General features: G+C 46.0%; 1 protein-coding gene across 1 annotated transcript; it reads left to right on the top strand.

The window, feature by feature from the left end:
* The first annotated feature begins 2645 nt into the window (after positions 1-2645).
* LOC144174895 (alpha-tocopherol transfer protein-like) lies at positions 2646-20117 on the top strand. The gene is made up of 6 exons (XM_077703867.1): positions 2646-3099; positions 8004-8112; positions 11441-11692; positions 17301-17494; positions 18724-18834; positions 19313-20117. Exons 2-6 carry the CDS (start codon positions 8004-8006, stop codon positions 19502-19504), a joined length of 858 nt encoding a protein of 285 aa, XP_077559993.1. The 5' UTR covers positions 2646-3099; the 3' UTR covers positions 19505-20117.
* Positions 20118-22026: the final 1909 nt, after the last annotated feature.

Below are 22026 nucleotides of genomic sequence, written 5' to 3'. Positions count from 1 at the left end.
CATAATACAATATACCTTTCCTTTGGCTATTACCGCCACATAATATAGAAACAAAAAATCGCTAATTCTGGAGTCACTGAGTTCTGTGTAGTGCAGTGAAGAATGAAGCCACAGTGCATACTGAGAGTACAACTTATTATTCACTGACGACAGAATAAAACGAAAAATCAGGGCTCCTAAACGCCCTCCAGGAAGTGGGTAAAAAAAGGCACATCGATTAGACATCCAAGAACACTCAGGGGAACAATTGACTGTAATGTCACAGCTGTAGATCTCGTCACACGCCTTCTAGGCGGCAGATGCAACGTACGCACGTCCGGTGGGGTGAGTTGTGCTGGAGGAGTTGAGCTTGGCCGAGTAATTAGGATAAAGGCAGAGATGCAGAATGCAAACAACCCCGACGAGGAGCTTACAATGGTATAATAATTAAACTAACATTCGGCCATACACTACAGCACGAAAAAGTACTGTGTTACACTTACGATAAACGTTCTCATCATTTCCTTCGCATCTGGAAGCAACAAGAAAGCTATAGTTATCGCGAGCACGGAGCGCCACTGCGTGGTTTGCTCACCGCAGCAGATACGGCTTCTGTTTCTGCTTTGCTGTTATGTCTTTTTTTTAAATGGCTATCGAATGCTTTTATTGCCGCAACTTAAAGAAAGCCTACCAATAGCTTCTACACCACTGTAATGATGAAAATCAGGTGCTCGAAAAAACGCCATGACCGGGGAACGAGAGAAAAACCTTTTGAACAAGTTTCTCAGTGATCAGATGGGCATAAAGCAGTTATTTTTGGCTGATGTCCTTTGTGACTCCTTATTCTAAGTACTGGATGTGTTTGTTGAATACGTCTTAAAGCGTTTATGATTTAGTAAAAAGTCGAAAGATGTGTTGCAGAATCGCTTTAAGGGCTCGATAAGCTGCGAGCTGCCCGTGTTCAGAGTTTGCGAGCTTCCTATAAACATGTTTGAAATTTCAACATCTTGAACATTTGGTAGCGTAATGTCAGTACATGTGCAAACGCGAATGTGTCGAAAGGTTTTTTTCATGACCAGTCCTGTGCGTTTCCGGCACTTAAAAGAAGCGTACTATCCAACAATATGACGGAAAAATATCTATGAAATCTCAGAGCTTTTCTCAGGAAATGCGTACAAAGAACTGTTATGAAATTATGAAAATATTCCGTAAAAACATTTGCTGTCTATAGCACGTCTTTATCAGAACACCAGTGGCCTGAAAACTGAACCCTGTGGTACACCGCTAGGGTCTCCAAAAAATAAGGAAAGTGCCGTGACCCGAATAAACCTTGCTGGGGAGGAAGTAAACAAGATCTGTCTCACGAGTAGATTATGGGGCGTGTCCTGACTGTAAGCGAGGCGATGGAATGATAAAAAGTTGCATTGCGCAACAGTGCGCTTCATACCCAGTTCGGCATCGTGGTTGTGTGAGAGCAACATACCCCCTTTTTTTTTGTTTGTGCATGCCGACAAGTCGCTAGATAAAATCAGGCTTGATAGGACCCCTTGAAGACTACGAGGAAAGTCGGAAGCGCATTAAGCCTCCGCGGAGCAAATTCAATTGGGTCACAATAGTGGGCTCGCCCTGGATACAGCCATTGTGAAGGGGGCAAATCTGGGTGAGCTAAACTTTAAACCCATTTAAAAAATGACTGACACTGCGCAAATGAGCTGAACAAGCTGCTGACAAAGAGTTTCGTTGGAAATACTAATGCGTGCAGTGTCTAAGGGTGCAATTAGCAGTGCTTTAAACCCATTTAAAAACCCATTTAAAAAACTTTAAACCCATTTAAAAAATGACTGAGACTGCGCAAATGAGCTGAACAAGCTGGCTGACAAAGAGTTTCGTTGGAAATGCTAATGCGTGCAGTGTCTAAGGGTGCAATTAGAAGTGCTTCAATGGAAGGCTATTGGCCAACAGCCGAAGGCGTAGACGTTGAAGGGGGAAAGCTATTTTAGGCTGATTGGGTGGGCAGTACAGTTACCCATCCCCATTGGATTCGTTTGAACTGTGTGCTGCATAGCTGCAACAAAAGTTCTTTTTTAATTACCTGGTTCAGAACCCTGTAGCAGTGAACAGGATACCAGATTCAGCGTGACAAATTTATTTTACGGGAATGCATCTTGTCTCACGATGTGAACAGGCAACCCGATGCAGCGTGACAAATCTATTGTACAAGAATGCATCTTGTCTCACAATGCTGGAAAAAGCAGTGTGCAAAACTAATCTGCAGTAAACCTTGCAAATGTTTGAATTTCATTATTGGAACACCTCTGCACTGGGGCATTTCCCCTGCTTCTCACAGACCTCAGGCCATCTTTCGATGCTCTGCGCCATCGGGGCCCCAGGGCGCTAACAAGGTTCGCCTATGTTGTAACGGTGGGCTGTCACAGATTTTGTGCCACTTTCCCCTCCATGTTTCCCCCAGATAAGAACGAAAGCTGCGGCGGCTTGGTACGCACATTAGCGCCGCGAACAGCTCCGGGGAAGCGCCGTTACGGAGAGGACGAAAGGCACACCGCCCTATTATAAACATAGCGAGGAGTGCAGCATAGAGAAGCGGACGTGGAGGGCTGCGGCGAGAGAACTGTTACGCGAAACCGGAAAGGCCGCTTTGTTGTTGCGGACCAGCAGGCGGCCCGGCACAGAGCCGTATACGCTTTCGCTGTGGGCCGACGGTGTGACGTAACCGATCGGCGCCCCCTTTCCCTTTCACGTGGACGGGAGCGAGCGGAAATAAGTCCGCTGTGGGCGCCGCGCGTCGGAAGCTCACCTGTGTGACAAGGAACTTTTTAGGCGCCCCTAAGTATCCGTCCAAAGGAGCATGCAACTTCCGCTCGTGAGTGCCGAAGTGAAAATAGTTGCCGTATCGTACGACTGCGCTTTAGGAGAATAGCATTTGGTTAGGGCAGCAGAGCGTCGGAAGTGTGGGCGTTCCTTCCGGGCGGGCCTCGAAGCAGGAAGTACACGGCTACCTCGCTGCAAGAGGGGAGAGCAAGATCGTTTCCAAGTGTATCTGGATACACGTCGTCGGTCACTTCAGCCGGAAAACTTCGCAGAGGACACCACAGCACAAGGGTTCGTTCTTCACATTCGAGGAGGCTGAGCATCTTTCAGCGAGTGATTATGCTCTTTGTTTCGATGTTTACTGACTCGTACTTCTTCTGTGAGATTGGCTGTATGCGTACGTGTGGTGCACCTACACTATATTGTCACCGCAACCAGGCAGGTTAACTGCTATGTAACATTGGCTTGCTTATATTAGCCGTTCCTAGATAGTCCGCGGGCAGGCTTCCGACTGACTTCGGAGCGAAGTTTTCGCAGGAATGCAACGCCGGAGCACGTCCCGGAGCGTCGGTGGACGGTCCGGGTGTGATAATCGAGGAGACGCACTGACATTGCTACAGCAGCGCACTGTATTACATCACGGTTCCGAACGCCATGCGGACGTTGTTTATCGTAATAAAAAACGCTGATAAATGAGTTTTATTCAAACAAAGGGATTATAAATAGGATGGATGCCGTGTGAAAGCCGGATGGAAGTGGGCCAGTAGAGGGCGAGTATCGTAGCAAATTTGCTGGAGCTAAATATAGCGAACGCCCCAAATTCACGTCTATCAGGAAAGAAGCTCTATAGAGGTCCAGCAGTGGGCACTGGGCGTGTTTTCGGATGGTTTTCGCTCGTAACGCAGTTTCGGAGGTTATGGTTACTAATTTAGCGTGGTGGTTGTAGAATATTTCGAATTAGGACTACTCAGTACAGAGCATTTGTGTACTTCAGGAGAAATCATCCACAGTAAGTCAGCTTTGCTCCAATAAAGTGGTTGGGGGAGCAATACTCATTTGCTTTAGGACTAAACATCCCGGATGGATTTTTTCTGGCTATTTTACAATGAGTGTCTTAAATCTAGGTGGAGGCTAATCACGCGTTTCTAGCCTATTTTAAAGATGAGAACACCACTAGGCAGGAGTCCAGATAATTTGGGCGTGTTTTATGGCAAGTATCCTGTAGCAAATTTGCATGGGGTAAGAATCTGAACGCGCGGAATCGTGTTTTGTTTCTTTGATGTACCACATGAAAGAATGGCAGAAACTGGGCACGCCCTTTTTTAATCCAAATAACGAGATCTTCACATATAAAAACTTGGCGGAGTTAGTTCACTCGCTATTTGCCTCATCCATCTGTTAACCTCGTCGGCAGTGCATGGTTCAATCCCTATGTGCAATCCCTACAGTGCAATCCCTATGGGTTCCGTCGTAACCTGTTGCCACTAACGAATAACAGATTTCACTAAGCTCATGCACGAATGCACGACACTTGTTGGAAAGTAAAGGCTACGAATCGCTATAAGCGGGGCAGCAACGCTGCCTCTCAAGGTACGGAGCACATGCAACGTCACAGCAAAACGGTGGAGAAGATATATGCAGCAGAAGTGCTCCGTTGCGCCAAGCTGTTATACTAAGGGAGTTGCAGAGCTGTCAAGAATCTCAAGGACGTTCTCGGTGATATGTGGAAAAACGGGTGGAGGAACGTCCCTATCGGATTGTTCTGTACTCAAAGTGCTGAGTGAGTGAGTGAGTGAGTGAGTGAGTGAGTGAGTGAGTGAGTGAGTGAGTGAGTGAGTGAGTGAGTGAGTGAGTGAGTGAGTGAAAAAGAAAGGGCGTAAATGAGTGAGATAACTTATTGTGTGCGCGAGCGAGCGACCTAGAGAAGCCTTTTTGGGCATCCCCTATAGAATGCTTGCTCTGAACGTTGCTGTCATGCAGCATACAAGACCTGTTTTATCACTGGTTTGGCTGTAATCGGTAACCCTCAATGCGGCGGGTATAGGCCAGTGTATGACCATAAAAAAAGCCACGGAACGCCGAACTGCCCATATATAGCCGCCGGGTGTTTAAATGCGAATATGAACGTTTTTTGTCGCCAAGCAAGGAAGTCGGAAACAAAACAGTTTGTTGTTCTCAACTCGAGGCACGTAGCTGCTGTTGCTGCTTTGCCAATTTACGGCGTGGGTACAGGCCCTTTGTTCGTAAATGGCATGAGTGGATATGCGCCTGGGTACGGTACGACAACTTTTGTTTTGAGATAGGTGCAAACCGGCACCTCCTGTATACACCTCCCACCACCTACTGGGTATTTTTGAATACTTCGGCTATTCTCTCTGGCAGCTGATAAAATGTGCCTGGTGTTTCGTCTCCGCCGCGTGGAGCTACAGCCGCTGGTACTAACGATAACAGCTAGCAATTCTAACGTCAGGTTAGGCATCTTTTAAAATGGTTTAGGGGCGGGGCGCAGCCTACCAAGTTTAATAAACGTTGTGTGTCGCGCCGGTAGCTCCAGACTTGTACACATTTCATTCCTTAATGCCCCAATATGACCCCAAGGTCTACCTAGCAAGGCACTGGCCACGCCAGTTGTCGCAGTTCGATAGCATTGACATATGTAGGGACGCCCAATGACATATTTTGATTGATTGTAGGGTTTAACGCGCCGATGCACCGCAGGCAATGATGAGGCGCGCCGTAGTGGACGGCTCTGGAAATAATTTTAACCACCTGGGAATCTTTAGCGTGTGCCGAAATCTCGAACACACGGGCGTTCGTGCTTTTTGACTCCTCCAGAAAAGCCGCCGCCACGGCCGGGAATCGAACCCGCCTCCTTGGACTCAGCACCACAACGCCTTGGCCACTGAGCCACCGCGGCGGGTCCAATGGGATATTTTAATGCGTAGCATTTTTCTGTGAATATTCCCCAGCCGGAACCATGTTATGCCCTCCATTTGCCCAAAAATGAGTAATTTTCGGAAGTAACCCGTTCGATCGTTACAATAGCGTAAATGGAGATATTTGCTCGGGCGGAATTTTGATACACCAAAAGACACAAAAAAGGAAACACAAATGAACTAATGAAATCAAAAATATGCATCTTCTACAGCCTCCCAAATTTTTAATAATATAGCGGGAGCGACGTCCGATGGTCATGTCAGCGAATATCACGGTGTTCACCGGCACAATAGGCGAGGGTACGCACACGCGCATAAAACTATCTGTTGTGGCCGCGTCGTCTGCACCGCTGTTCTTCTCAGGGCTACACACCCCCTGTTTTTTTCATCTTGCAAGGCCGTTTCGCTACCGCCAAAGGTAGCTAGGCAGCGTGGGGCACTAATTCACTCAGATGCAGTGGCAGGGGGTACTCCACACTCAAAGAAATGGCGTAGCAGACGACACTCGTACAGCAGATGGCCCTATGCGCGTGCGCGTACTCTCGCCTATTTCGCTACTGAACACCGCGATAAGGCGCTGCCATGCTCGTCGGTCGGCGCTCCTGCTATATTACTAAAAATCTGGGAGGCTGTACATCTCCTCCGGAAGACGAAGGCTCATTTAAAGTGCTCTGTAAAGAACGCCGGAAATACGAATAAAAAATAGCGAAAACGCTTCAACCTTGCACTACGCCTTGCATGTGCGGAGAAATACCAAATTAGCCAAGTAAAGGCACTCAATCGCTGTACCGGTATATATTTACATCATCGGAAAGAGCAAACAGTAGAAAAATTAAGAACAATAATAATATGTCTACTCATAGCTCATTCTGGCTGTACAGAACTCCCAATGTACACACGCGGCGTAAGAATACTATGCATAGACAATTCCCTGAATTTCGGCAATTTTTTTCGTTGCTGTTTGCATTGGCACCACAGTCTATAATCCATAAATTACGTTCAAATATCCATATCTTATGACCGATCAAATTGCTTGGATAGAAATTGTCGCTGCCAGATCTCATCAGCAAAGAAATGTGGTCGAGTGGTTATGACTCCCTCCTTGGGCGCAGTAGCTGTATGCCCAGAGCTTAAAAACTGGCACAAGAGCGTTAATTTCTTGGGTCTACCTATAATGTGCCTACGCATAGACATGCGCCCGCCCGCATGCTTGCACGCGAGCATTTACCTACATGAAACTAACGTAAGCTTGATTCGGTGCTGCTAATGATATTCCATGCCTAAAAATGTTTTCTTTGGTCCACACTTAGCCTATGCCTATGCCCGAACAAATTAGCCTGTAAACTGAAGTCTAGGGGGCATAACCAGCAGAATCCTCAAGCAAACGTTTTGGCTCTTCCTCTAACCAGAATTCCGATTATCTTTGCGTGAAAAACAACGGCTGCAGGAGTGCCCTGGACTAATAGCTAAAGCAAGGCAGGGTGTGCCCGTGACCGTTCATTTAAGCCTTAGATGTACAGCATACTAGGAGCTGTGTGCTCCTATACCCGGTTACAACTCAAGAACGGCACCACCTCATGCAGTGTATCACTCCGCCAAAGCGCCGGACCCGTGACGTCAGTGCGCGCGCGTTTTGAAAAGGTTTTGCTATGAATGCGTTATATGTCTGTCTTGTCTCACGCAGTTTGTTTGTCGTCACTGGAGTCGTTTATAAGCATATTAAGTCCAAAAAATCACGGGAACGACTCACGCCATGTTCAAAATATTCCCAGTAACGCCCTACTTGCGCCGCGCGGAGAAACATCCACCTACGGTGATAAGGCACAGCGGCAACTTCTGGTGCCGTTCTTAAGTTGTCACCGAGTATAGTAGTATGCTGTACATCTAAGAGGGCGTGGAAAGTGTCTACTGCAGTGCTTAATATTTACGAATGGGAGAAGGGAATGAACGTGGAGCTCTTAAAAACTGATCGGGAGTGACCAACCATTGAACTCAGCAGGACGCCATTTGTAAGACGTCTCTGCAAGACAACAGTCCTTGGTTCTATCACGGTTCAGGAGCAAACGGGTATGTTGAACTTGCTATATTTGTAAAGTCAAGAGAAGTAATGAATGAAGAGAGCGGGCGAGTGCTCGTTTTTCTCGTTTGCGTAAACGCTACCTGGGACGGAATTCGTAGATTGATGGACACGGTTTTATTAAATTCGGAGCCTGTTGCGAAGAGTGCCCTATGCGTAATTACCAGGCCACCCCATTGCAGATGGGAGGAGGCACTACAATGAACATCCAGGACCAGGCCAGACACGAGATGGGGGAGACTGACGAAGTGAAAGCAAAATGCCTGGAACAGCTGCGGCACCGCATCTCTGGCAAGTCCGCAGGCTCATCAAGCTTGTTGCATCGTTACCAGTGAAGCCCTGACCTGTTTAACGTTTGCCCTAACGTGGTCCAAGCTACTGTCGGTGCAGTGCGTTGAAAGCTCTTCTTTTTTACCGGTCAAAGTTTTTACAGGCTTCTTCAATGGCTACTTTCAAAAATAGTAATGATTTATATGAACTCATTAGTTAAATTTGTTTTTCTTGTCGCTGGTTAGCTCGCAGAATTTGCACTAGGGAAACTTTTAAATGTAAAATCAACTACCGCCCTGCGGAGTGAATGATAAATATCTGCACCTAATTCAAAATATTAAGCTTTGGCTTCTTCTCCCCAAGTAAAAAGACATTTTTTTTCACTAGCTAATTTTGCTTTGGAGAAGGCGGCAAAAGTCAAAAGGCCATAAGAAATCATTTTAATTCTTAACAAAAATATCTTGGACTTCATCATGCGGGACGTGTCTGTTCATTAGCGTACACTAAGCCGCAACATCTACGTTTGGGTATTTTGATTGGTGGTATGAACAGATAAGGGTGGTTGTTTTCTTATTTATTAAAGTGGAAGCTTTCTTAGTGGGACCGGTAACGCCCTGTCAAAAAAACTAATGCATGTTCCCACTGACCGGTTGGCCGACCGAAAAGCTCTGATGACATCTGTGGACACACGGCGTGTGTGTGAAACTGGGTTTCAATGGAGTCAAAACGGTACATTGAAAATGGCCAAAGACGAATGGTTCTATATAAGTCAATACGCGCAGCGATCATAAAGCAGGAGTGCAATAGCAAACAGTTATCTCATAAACCACGTGTCGGTATACATTTAGATCGTTAGTAGGTGGGTTTACTTAGTGCGGGAAAAATTGTCGCATGAGGTCGTTCGTCGGTTGCGATTTAGGTCTTTGAAGGTTTGGCGATCGAGTGGACACCCTTTCAAGGTCAAAAAGGTCAAGTGGACTCACTTCTTAGGTCAAAAAGCCTCCGCGCTCCTCCCAACTTCCTTTTGGAAGGGATGGTAATGTTTTCTGTAGCTGCTTCGGAAACTATAAATTACCGTGGAGCCAGAGCTAGTATACACCATGATGCCTATTTTGTTCAGTGATTATCTGTTCAGGATTATTACTAATATAGTGAAAATGTAGTCGCCGCTGGTTGAAAAGCGATCGGGGTACTTCTTTATCGTAATCCACTGAGGAATCTTCATTCTTCAAACGTTTATCATGACTGACCCGAATCGTGGCTTGGCAGAAGGCTCCAGCAGTCAACCACTGGTGTGTAACGGTGTAAGTTATCTGAAAAAATATAGTAAGAGGGAGCTGTGAGGCGCAGTGCATTTATTTAGGCCTGGAGGACTTTTGAAGAACTCTCAACCAAAGAACTGAACGGCTTCAACAAGAGTGAAACCCACACCTGCTGCGAAAAGATGTTTTATTGTGATTGGTCATAACGAGTGCCGTACCAGGTAAGTCCACATTGCACCCGTAAGTAATGTTTGTAAGGAGCGACTGCTTCAAGTAATTGGCACTAAACGTGGAAGGATAATTAATAAAAGTATGAAGAAATGTTCGTAGCCTAAAAGACGCCTGCTGATAGAAACAGTGGTAGAATGGCCACAAACCCTCAATTCGAGATGTAGAAAGGGCCATTGCTACTGGACACTGCACTTTTCTCATGTTTTAGTTGTTTCGTAGTATATTTAGAATTGTAGAAGCAATTTTCACCTATATTTTTTCTGGCTGCATTTTATAACTTGGACATAGTTACGCTTCACTATGACCGAAGTGCAACGAATTTTGTTTCTAGACCCTATGCTATACAGTAGAACCCCGCTGTTACGTTCCTCGCTGTTGCGTTTTCCTGGCTGTTACGTTGTGTGCATCGGTCCCGGCATAGCTCCCATAGGATATAATGTATTGGGAACCCAGGTGTAACGTCGCAACTGTGGGCCCGTTCCCGTATAATGCGTCGCAACCTGGCACCCAGAAGCGGCTTGGGCACCGCCATTTTGTCTATTGATGAGTCTTGGCCAGGCTTTGCTACTGAACTGGCCATAGAGATAATATACTGACTGAACTGGCTACAAGAAGCCGCAAGCGAGTTGGAGATGCCGCCACTAGATGGCCATCCGTCGAAAGTGATATCACAATCATCAGTGACCTTACAACAGAAGTTTCACTTCGGAACACCGGAAGTGCGTGATGCTAGCGCCGCCGCACTGTTGTAATGGTGCCGTGCAGCGTTTTTAGATTAGGTCAGGTGGCAAAGAGCGTGGCCTTCCAGTCCCGCGGCACGGGCCGGTGCTGCCGCCGACCAATGGCTCTGCGGTAGCGTTCAGATCGGTCTGGGCGCGTCGTCTGCTGCTCCTTCCTTGCAACTCTCGGCTATTTCTACACCACCCATACTGTCACTTGCGCCAGTCCTACATCGCCCTTCTACACAATACGCTTTCTCACCACCCATACAGACGGTCGGAACGGCGAGCTAGTGGTGGTGATTTCACGACGCCCGATTTTGTTGTCGACCTTCACGAGTAGGGTGACAGCGAGCGAGTAGTACAGTGATTTACAGTGATAGTACAGTAGTACAAGGCTTGACGCCCGGCCTAATTGCTATTGGCAAGACTAAATGTGCACATAAAAATGCAAAAAAGACCGCTACATTTGGCAGAACGGGCATGAACCAAGTTGGCAACAATGGAGCTCTAGATAGGGGGTGATTTAAGGACGCCAGTTAGACGCGGCCCATTTTCGTGGCTTTCCTCACTTTAACGTTTTCCCGGCTGTTATGTATTCTTTTCCCAGTCCGAAGAAAAACGTATTAAAAGGGTACCATTATAGATATCCCGGCTTGTTTAAGAGTATTTGATTGCTAGTGTGCGTCTTTTGTCTGTATCTTGAGTATGCAACCTTCCGATTTTATGCCACAAGGCGCTATCGGTATCGAACGAAAACTAAAAACTAAAAATAAAATAAACTGCTGGGGTTATTGGGGCCAAATGTGTCTTGTCCAAGTGTTCAAGTGTTCCTGGAAAAGTGTAAACAATGTTAAGTCAGTCAGTCAGTCAGTAAATCAATGAATGAATGAATGAACCAATAAATAAATAAATAAATAAATCAACCACTTAGACCGCACACAAGAGAGTCCGCCAGAAGAAAACCGGTGTGTTTTCTGCGATCACGTGTGCGTATGAAAGCCTAGAAACGTCTTGATAACCACGGATAGAATGAAACGCGTGATCGACAATGCTTTATGAGAAGGAATTTATGATGATTTTGTTAAATTTTTAGGGACTGGTGCAGTAAAATCATCCGTCATTTTTATTATACAGAGGAGTCCAGCTTGGATTGCCCCATGGAGGATGAATTCCTGTGCAAGTTCTTACGTGCTCGCAAGTATGACGTAGACGATGCCTTCAAGAACGTCCACAAGTATTTCCGCGTCAAGCAAGAGACTCCAGAGATGTTCGAAAACCTGACGCCGTACACCATACATTTTCAAAAGATCTGCCGCGAGAACCGCCTGGTCATGGTTTCCCGGCTGAGAGACCCGCTTGGCCGAGGAGTAGTGGTTCTCAGGATTGGTGAGTATATGTGCCAGTACTCTTCAGATAAGTAACAATTTCGCGGCATTAAAGGGGAGCATTTTATGGTTGCAATCATGGCGGAAGACGAAGCACGCCAATTGCAGGCACCCACCTGAGCCCCCGAGTGGTCGGCTGAGGGCAATCTCTACTTCCTTGAATTAGTGGTTACAAAACACGCGCCAGGGGGCGGACCCACTTGAGCTCTTTCTTGTATCCAGGGGCCCTATTCTAGACTGCACAAATTCACAGGCAACTGGGGAATTTGCCGGAAGTTTTTTGTGATTGGCTTTCAATTTTGGTCACGTGCTTCCGGTTGCCAAAGCGGTTGTGTGTGCTTTCGTTATTTTCATGTTTGATAACGTTTACTGTCAACAGTTGCAAAGTTTGCCTTATTTCTCTTTACTGAAAGGACATAATTCTTGGCCGGCAATGAAAAACTAGACTAAATTTACCGGACATAACAACGTAGGCTTGTCTTTGCTATTCGACAACAATACTGCTTGTAATACATGCCCTCTTTGTGATTGGCTGAGATGGCGTGACGTAATTTAAACAGTTGGCGGGAACGAACACGTCGCACATTGGCAACTTTAGCCTGCGTAAAAGTTACTGATTGATTGTGGGGTTTAACGCGCCGACGCAACGCAGGCGATGAGGCGCGCCGTAGTGGAGGGCTCCGGATTAATTTTGACCACCTGGGGATCTTTATCGTGCTCCGACTGCGTAAAAGTTACGTAATGTTACGTAACAGCTTGAAAATTTCGGCTGTTTTTGCCGCGAAATAGCGCAAAAAATTTAGTCAACCTTCGGCGCCGCGAAATGTCCGGTAGTTTGCAGGAGGCGCAGTTTCGCATGATGCGCAGTTTAAAGCATGTTATATACCTAAAGAAATAATGGTTTCGACTGTTGCCAAGTCAGTGATCACGGAGCATACAAATGACATGCAGAATTTTGCTTTTATGCTTGCAATAAAATAAAACTTATTTGTTTTGCGTAACCGCAACATAAGAGGGCAGTACAAGCCTCTCCATGACAAAGAGAACCCAATGCAAAGAATTTGTCCACACTCCTCCTAGAAAGCTACTGGGTGACATGATCGAACTCAAGAGAAAAATAACAAAAAAAAGTGACTTGCTTGTTTATTACAGCGCTGATTGAAGTCGAGCTTGACGAATGAGTGAATCGTCGGCATCGGTGCGCTCCGTAGTTATCAGGCGTATCGCTTCGCTGCTCTTATGTGTCATACAAGCGATGGTCGCGGCCTTCTTTTTCTGTGATGACACCGTAAACTTGTAACATAGCAGCAGACAATAGCGTGGCGGCGGTGGCGGCCGGGAAGGTGATTACGCAACAAAGCTTACATTGAAGCAGAGAGCCCAACTACGTTACTAAAAGCGATTAAAAGAAATAAAGAAATACGGTAAAAAATTCTTTGATATTTTTTTAGCTCAACATCCGTCTTTATGGTTCATGATTCCCTTCATGATTCCCTTCGTGGAGATGCGTGAATTTTTTATGATGAGCAGCACCTATAGAATATTCTGTCAACTACAGGTTTCACTTCAAATACGGCTTAGAAAGTGGAAAATATGGGATTACCGTGCTGCCGGTATTCTAAAGCATATCTGTTGGTCTTAAATCGGACGCCGTGGACCAATAATGTCGGCAAAGAACATATAAACAACGGCTGGCGTATTTATTCCGGACTGGTTAATAGAGAACTACAGTGAAAGTCATGTGGTTCTAATATCGGGTGAATGGGAATTCCTAGTCGTAAAAAGCAATCATTGCTGTCGACACATAGTTGCGGTAGTAGAGGGTAGCACGTTCTGACCACGGAAATATTTTAGGTGGCATTTATAGGCTACGCGTAATGTCTATCACGGTGAAAAACTGCGTCCTAGTGTTAGGAATGTGTCGAAAACAATTGTTTTAGCAAAAATTAGTTTAGCAGAAATTAATGTTTTTCACATCTCAATTGGGGATCCGGGCGTTTAGTTACAAGTCGGACCAACGTACTTTCCTTAGACCAGAATAGAGACGTCTTAATGCGTCCATAAAAATGTTATGTGTGATTTGCATGCCACCCAAACTCATTGTGAGAAGCATTGTGGTAGTCTTAGTTCAATATGCCGGTGAGTGGCTATGTATTAGAAACTTCTGGGCCGCGGTCAAATGTTTATACTGTTTCGAGCACGAGATGTTTCAACAGGACAATACTCAGTAATTTTTATAGTTTTCGAATGGTACTGTCTTACCTTGAAGGCATAGAGATGAATGCTAGATTGTACCATGCACGATTTTTTGGGGGGGTGTTGTTATGTATCAAAACATTTATTCATTGAGTTTCGCTGGAAGTCGCAGGTTTGCCAAGGAGCTGACCTACTAGATTTAATGCCTTTGTTACTTTCCTTAAGCCGGAAAATTTTTCCTGTGCCGTATTGGTGCATAAAAAGTAAACTGTCGACCATTTATGCCCACACAAGTTCCTAACAACCCTCAATATCATTTACCAGGGCTAGTGAAGCTTTTTACTTCCATTAAGATGTGAGGATAGTCAAGTTTTCATGACAGGGGATATAAAAATTTGTAACATTCACTTTATAATGATGTGATTTAGGATTCCGCAAGACACTGTTTTCTACTTTACGTTCATAGATTACGAAAGCAAACCTTGTGATTGAGCTACAGAAAAAAGTATGTTTCCTACTGCTTTTCTTGAGACATGGATATTCCCAAGTATTGAATTACAGTTTATCTCTGTCACTTGAAGCAATCGTTATCAATGAGTAGTAATGGCACCATTTCATTTGGTGGCACTTGAGTCTTACAGGGCTTCTTAAAGGGGCCCTGAAGAGAAAACACAAGTTTGGTTCATTCAAAATATTGCCTCGTTAGAATCATACTGACACCACTTTTAACGTAAACGTCGCTCAGAGAAGCTATATAATTAGGAAAAAAGGCAATGGTTATGCGACCCACTAGGTCATTTCCCGCCACACAACCTATGATGTCATAGCAGCCAGCTCTGCGATTGGCGGACTGCGGCAAAAGCAAACGCAAATTAGGCAGAGCTTATAAGCTTGCCGAACCAGCTGTTTGCGCTTGAAATTAGGGCACATTCCTTTTAAAGCCGTAATAATGGTGGGACAAACAGTGGAAGTTACGAAAGCACACGTAAAAATAGAAGTACTGTGGTACTGCTGTTGGTACTGCGCTCACTATGCTTGGTTGTGCTGCACAGGACAGCGGGGCTTTGGGGTTGTCTCAGACGACACTGGCCAAATTGGCGGAAGGAACGGTGTCTTACGTGACCATATTTGTCGAGCGAGCACTATGCTTCACAAAACGATTATTTTCTTCCCAAACACCCAAATAAAACCACTCTAGGTCTAAATACAGTCAAAAACAAACAAAAGGCAGGAAACTGCTTGCCACGGTATGGTGGTGCCATTTAGGTTCACTAACGGTAAACAAGGCTTCCCAATGGGCTGCAGAACGGTCGCTTCCTGTGATGTCATTACAGACCACGGAAACCCACGATTTAGCAGGAAAATCAAAATTTCAACTTAAATAATTAATTTCTCAGTGAATAAAGCATAGTTCGCATTCGGACAAGCGATGGAGGCACTATAAAACACGAAACCTGTCGAATAATAAAAACTTGTATTTTGTCTTCATGGTTCCTTCAAAGGCCGAATATGGAAGGGCCGTATAGAAAAGAATACGGTACGGTAAAAGAATTAGGTATGGAAGGGGAGGACTGTGGGATTAACGGTCAAACGCGCTTTGAGAATACAATAAGAATATGAAAAGCACGTGAGTTGGACATTGCGCATTATTCAGGGAATTTTTTAATTCATCGCACGAATAACAGAATATATCGGAGAAGGAAGAAGGAATTGCAATATTGCAGAGAAATGGGGAATAGATTAATTTTATTCGGTGATGAAATGGGGAAGAGAGGAATTAAAATAAAAGTTTCGCTGCTCGAAAGCAATAGTGCCTAAAAATTTCGAAAGCTACCCTTACCACTTTCTGATATAGGTATATATTTTTACGAGTCCTGGCTGCCCCGTAACCTATGGCTAACATGTGTGCATTTTGGGCTAGAAATCAATGAGCACTTTGTACTAATTTGTAGCGAGAGCTTCAAATGGTATGCGTTTGTTTTGGCACGCACTGAAAGTGTAACGGAAACGTCCTACGAGCATTTTGGCCCCCGCCGCGCCGGAGTGTTCATGAAACAGGATAGATAGTGAGCCACAGTGGTTCCAGGTTTAAAAAATTGACTATTACCACGTGTTGATGGAAACTGGCGTGAAGCGAAGGTTAAAATGCAAGTTGTTCCGAATTCGCCCCTCCCAAAATTTTTAAGAGTATTGCTCGGCGCAGACAAGCGAGACGCTAAGCTTTCGCAAAGCCACGGGATGTCCATTCACTTTTGGTTTAGCCGGCGACCGAAACAAGGTTGGTGGTGTTTCCGTTTGCGCTGCCAATTGTTTCGGTTGGTGGACAAAGCGAGGTCGCTGACGCTTTCGTTCACGCCATGAAATCGCACGAGGCACTTGCTTGACCTCCGCTGAGCTTGAAGGTCAAAGGTACGCTACCAGGTGTTTTCTGGGTTTGTGCCTGGAGTAATAAGCTTCGCTTAAAAGCGCTACCGCAGCTGACGCGCCGATCCTTGCGCAATTTGCGCAACTGTCAGCAATATGCTTTGCTCCTCTGGTTGACCGGTGCAAGCTCTACGAACACTTTTGCATGTTGGGTATAAAAATGGTGGCGGAATGAGGAGCCTTCACATGATTTAAGTCATAGTACTACGCAGGTGGGAGATTACAGAAACCACATCCTGCAACCAGCTGTAACGGCATTCATGTTTATTTCCATGGTGGCGTAGGAGAGCCCAGTTGTTTAACGGGCCAAACCGATGTTATTTACGTGGAGTGTCGGTGCAGAGGCGATTAGCACGACTGCCAATATTGGGTGTTGGCATAGCAGTATCTGGTTTGTAATTGTGTGCTAGCAATTTCCGGCAGTTCGTTTTATGGTTAAGAAATGTCTCTCCGGGAAATAATGATTTAATACAATCCAATTGTACAATAATTGTCATTCTTCATTATTTAAACTCTGACCGAAAACTAGTTAGGACTCTAAAGCACTACCTGTGAAGACCTCGTCGAAATAAAGTTGTGGGTGTTCCTCCGTCATCTATGGCGGATCGCAAGTAGGACGCCATTGGGGATTCACGTCAATCACGAGTAGCACCATATTTTTATTTACAAAAGTATTTCACAATGTGAACTTAGTGTATGGGGTGAGTAAGTCGAACTCAGGTGCACTGTTGGAGCCAAATATTTCTTGCGGAAGGAATGCAAGCCCAAGAAAGGCAAGTTTTTCTTTCAGCTATTGTTACGTCACTGTGAATTCCAAGGATTAGGAAGGAAATGGTAAGTACAATGTCCAGTCATGCGCGCAGAGTGAGTTGTCGCTACCAGTGGTATATACCGTTAAACTGCAGTAAAACAGTGGGCTTCTTTTTGTTGTATTTATAGCCTGCAGGGCCATTCCCTGCTGGAGGGTTCACTTTTGCGTTTGTTTTCAGGTGCGTGGAACAGCACCATATGCACGCTGAACGAGTTCTTCAGGGCTGGCCTGGTTCAGGTTGAATGGCTTCTGCTTCATCAAGACGTGCAGATCCGAGGCGTCGTCTTTGTGCTCGACTTCAAGGGACTAGGCGTGTACCACATTACTCAGTACACACCAGCCGTGATAAAGAAGCTCTTGTATATGATGCAGGTGAGCCGGATGTGAATACAGCTTTTGATAGACTAAACGTAGCACCCTCCGGAAATATGGGATACTTTTCGCTATTCCAACTTCGTGCTCACCACCTGGCGGCTAGAGTGAGCAAACTGCGATTTCATGTCCAGTTGCTATTCAGCCCGTGACGATCCACTGGCGCGGCGCTTTGCACGTCTGTTCCTCATCGCAACCTTTCAACTACGAAGTTATCATGCCGCTCGCCGCACAAGGTCTCCGGGATAAACAAACGAATGTTTATCGGGAGGACGCGTGTCTAGCAGGCTGGCGTGTGACCAGCGGAAGACGATCAACGAAAAATGACGCCTTGGCTTGCGAACAATTAAAAAAAAAACATGTATTCTGAGGTGAACAAACACACCCGAAAAAGAAGCTAAGGACTCAAACTGAACAACCTGCGGCATACGCGCCACCCGAAAGAAAGTCTGACCGAGAGTTCAAAAAAAAAAGCGACGCGCTCACAGTCCGCTGACTGCTGGGGCGAGGAGACGTCGATGACTTCGCCTTTCCTCGGCGGTAGAGCGACTTGAGGCCCCGAATAGGTGGCGGGACTCGCAAACACTCGATCTATTGGGACGGAAAAGCTGCAGTGGCAGCAGCTCTGTACGGTCGAGGTGCACGCTCCTGGCTGGCCGGCCTATAGGCCCCATACCGCAACAGAGGCTCGGAAACAGCCTCGGGTTTATACGCCCAGGGAACAGGCACTCGGGTGACAGCGGCGGGTCCCCCGGGGCAGCTCCTCGACCGGCACACGGTCTTCGAACGCAGGCGCGCCCCTGGGATGATCACAATCCGCCTCCGGGTCGCGATCCAGCCTCTCACTCTTCGGGGCTCCATCCGCCACTCGTTCAGCTGAGCCGTTCTGCCCGCCAGGCCCGGCGCATGGCGTGCTCTCGATGGGCATCCCCCATTTCCTCTTCTAACTTGTTTCCTTTGCAGGCTGACTTCAGTCGCCTGCTATTTGTTTCTGTGAGAGCTGGACACCAGTCATCACATTTACAGAGGTCTGCTGCCTCATATTTTCCCTGCTTTCTTGGGTGCAAATACAAACATGGGTTGCCACCAGTACTTGCGAATAGCAGACTACGGTTCTCGGAGAGCGTTACCGATGAAGAACTTCAGACGCAACAATAAAGGATAGTGAACACGGTAGTTTGCTGAAAAGATTTCGCTCTGCATGACTGCCACCCCCATTTTTTTGGCAGGACTGCTACCCTCTCCGAGTCAAAGCACTGTACGTCGTCAACAATCCTGCGCTCTTTGACATACTGTTCACCGCTTCCAAGCGTTTTATGAAGCCGAAGTTGCTCAAAAGGGTAAGTCAAGGTTTTTCAGTTCCCCAGACTTTGAAGCACTGTTTTGGTCCAGTTAGTAGCGAATTAGGCATGATTTGCGTTTATATGGTTTTTATCATGACATCAAAGAAAAGTCTAACTGGACGTTTCCCCATAACCTTTGCCAGAGAAGAGACGAAGCGTATGTAAACAGAGCGATGGGACAATCTTTTCCTCGCTAGTGAAATACGTAATCTTACTTTACCGCCGTATAAAAATGCTTGTGTATATGTCGGGAAGAAGCGCACCTATTTCTTTTTATAGATCCACGGCCAGAACGAAGACGTTTTGCATGTCCCTTTGTTGAGAGAATTAGGGAGAGTTGACAGGAAGATGATTTTAAAGCTCTGTTAAAATGCGTTTTTCTCCTCCCATAGTGCACTCAGCAGAAATCTTTTTCCTCTAATGATGTTTTTTGTGTAATTCCACGCGATGACGTTGTCGTATTGCTGTTGGTAAGGTTCATCTCCTTGGACACGACACGGAAAAGCTACACAGCATGCTTCCCTCTGATGTGATACCCGAAGACGCCGGTGGAACCCAGGGGGCCTACGACTACGACAAGCTCGAAAAAGACTTGCAGTCCAAAGCCAAGTTCTTCGACGAAATTAACCGCTACGGGTATCGTAAAACCACAAAGCGCGGCAGATGACTTCGCGTTGGAAGACCATCCGCTACCCAAAAGTGCACAGCGTTGTATAAATTTCTGTGATACGACACTGCACCGCAAACACGCAAGGACAGCTGTAGTCGAAAGGCAACGAGGCAGTGTGGAATAAAACTAAAGACAGGGACGGCTATGAAAGAGGGGTTGCTACTTCCAGTAGAGAAGGCGGAGTTAAGCTTGCAGACTCCCCAAATAAGTGGAACAGCTCTGTAACGCGCCACGCATAAAACATGCTGTTATACAACTTTACGAAGTAAATGTTATTATTTTTATTTCATGCATGCCTAAATCGTGTGAGAGAAACATCAAGTATATTCTATTCTGAAACAGCAGGTTCTCAACTTTTAAATTCTTCTGAACACATTTATTTTCATTTTTATCAGTGAAAAGCATGAAATGGATTATATGACAGAAAGCAGCAATGAAGATAGCACAATGCTTCTTTATTCTATGGACAGTCGTAATTCGGACAGAAACCCACCTAGAAAATAACAGTTGGACAAAATGTTAACTCTCGATACAGCATCTGAGGAACGGTTTAACGTCATCACAGCATGTTTGATGTCGAATACTTTCTGGAATAAATGTTTTACCGGTCTTCAGGAATCTCCTTTTACATCAGACTTAACTGTTTGTCGCCTAGGCCCAGTAGCAAGCAACGATTGTTTTGCTTTTCTGCTTTGCCGGTGCAACCTCTGAGCTTTGAGTACATTTGGTTACCGTTACATTTTTGTACCAGACTGTCTGTTGTTGTACTTGAACACTGAACAACCAGTTTCTGTGGGCGATTTTTCTGTTAAGGTTCTCTCCTGCGGCGGATGTCTCATCAGCGTGTAGGAGCTACCTCCAAGGTCGCATCTCACACAACGCAATGAAAATTTTGAGCCAGAACCCTCGAAAGAAAAGGGCATCAGTTGTCTGGACGCCGGCTCACGCTTGTCTGTGGAAATGTCTTTGCTCATGAGGCTGCTCCAGCGCCGCGAGAGAATTGGCTAGAGACGACGCTCCCCTTAGCTTCATTCCAGGATGTGACCCAATACTGTAGGATAGCCCGGCTCACGCTCCCTTTTGCACATTCCTCTCTCAGCAAGAAATAGGAGCGCTACTGCGTCTCCTGCAAACTGATACGTTTCCCCATCCGACCAAGCTTCACTTTATCTGGCCAATGCAATACGACTCGCTGTGTCGATTCTGCAAAGTGCCGCGCACTCTGTACCACATGGTGTGCGAGCGCCAGCTGAACACCTCACTTTCCACGATTTACGATCCCTCGCTTGAGGAGTGGGAGGAAGAACTGGCCACCTCGAGCGTCCAAGATCAGCTTCGGCTGGTCCACCTGGTTGAGACGGCTGGAGGCTCCAACGGGGCCCTGGACTGAGAAAACTGACCACTTCGCTTTTTTCATTAATAAAGTATATTTTAAAGCCCATCAGATGAAGGATAAAATGTGTAACATAACAGAAACGCGTAAAATATGGCCAGGTAGTGTAAACCCATTAGAAAAACGAACCGCTTTGTGGGGTTGGCCCCGGCGAGGTGTACCACTTGAATGCTCCAAAATAAACGGGAGATCGTGAATGTCAGGGAGCCAAAAAGCCTGTTTGGCATTTCAAGCTAAGTTTACCTCTCGGTTCTTGTGTCGATGCTTACTTTCGAGAACTGTGAACTCCGCATGGAAACAAGGACCGAGTTCTCGCTTGCTTTGCTGAGGGCGTAATGAGCCCGCAAGTCACCTGGAACACGCAGTAACGCGAGCATTCTACCTTTTAAAAGACGTCAGCCTTTCTTTGGCCACATAAACGCGAGAATTTTAATGCGAAAGCGCCAGTTAACTGGGTCGCTCGAGGATACACCGCCGTGGCTCACAAAATGGCTCACTGCTCAACGGACAAAAAAAAAGATCAATGAATGATCAAATGACGCGACATTTCACGGAAAGCTTCAAAAAATAATTGAGTTGAACAGAAAATTAAGAAATCTTGATCGGGGCATTCAAACTAGGTTCTTCCGGATTTAGAGACAAGCACGTGACCCCTGGACCACCGCAGCTAGATGATTCTAGGTGAGTAACGAAAGGCTTGGGGCCTTCGACGCAGAAACGTGCGTTACAGGCCAGGCGCGTAGCCAGGATTTTTGTTCGGGGGGGGCTAAGGTTGTTCTCCGACCCCCCCCCCCCCTAAAGGAGAAAAAGTGCGGTAGTTTGCAAGCGCCCTTGAAGGCTATGAAGATAAAATACATGTTTGGTTCATTAAAAAGTCTGCCTTGTCCCGACACCAATGATACCAGTTTTATCGCAAACTTCAAAGGAATATTCGATATATTAAAAAAACGTTTGAAGCAATGGCGAATCCCCGCCCACTTTCCGGCGGAGATTTCACTATGACAGTTCAGGATCTTGTTTGTACGATTGGCGCCCAACGACTTAAGTCTCCGCCAAGGAAAATGATTGCGCGATTGTAGAGGGGCCTCCATTGATCTTATCATTTGAATTCTAACGTGCAGTTAAC

The sequence above is a fragment of the Haemaphysalis longicornis genome, unplaced genomic scaffold (genome assembly GCF_048455015.1).
Source record: "Haemaphysalis longicornis isolate Haplotype H1 unplaced genomic scaffold, Haemaphysalis longicornis Haplotype H1 scaffold_3, whole genome shotgun sequence".
Lineage (NCBI taxonomy): Eukaryota > Metazoa > Arthropoda > Arachnida > Ixodida > Ixodidae > Haemaphysalis > Haemaphysalis longicornis.
The sequence above is the reverse complement of the archived record's forward strand: the minus strand, read 5'-3'. Positions and strand labels throughout refer to the sequence as shown.

Coding starts and splice junctions, on each gene's coding strand:
- LOC144174895 (XM_077703867.1), top strand. CDS start 8,004: ATGGGAGGAGGCACTACAATGAACATCCAGGACCAGGCCAGACACGAG. Junction 8,113..11,440: donor GCTGCGGCACCGCATCTCTG/GCAAGTCCGCAG, acceptor TTTATTATACAG/AGGAGTCCAGCTTGGATTGC. Junction 11,693..17,300: donor AGTAGTGGTTCTCAGGATTG/GTGAGTATATGT, acceptor GTTTGTTTTCAG/GTGCGTGGAACAGCACCATA.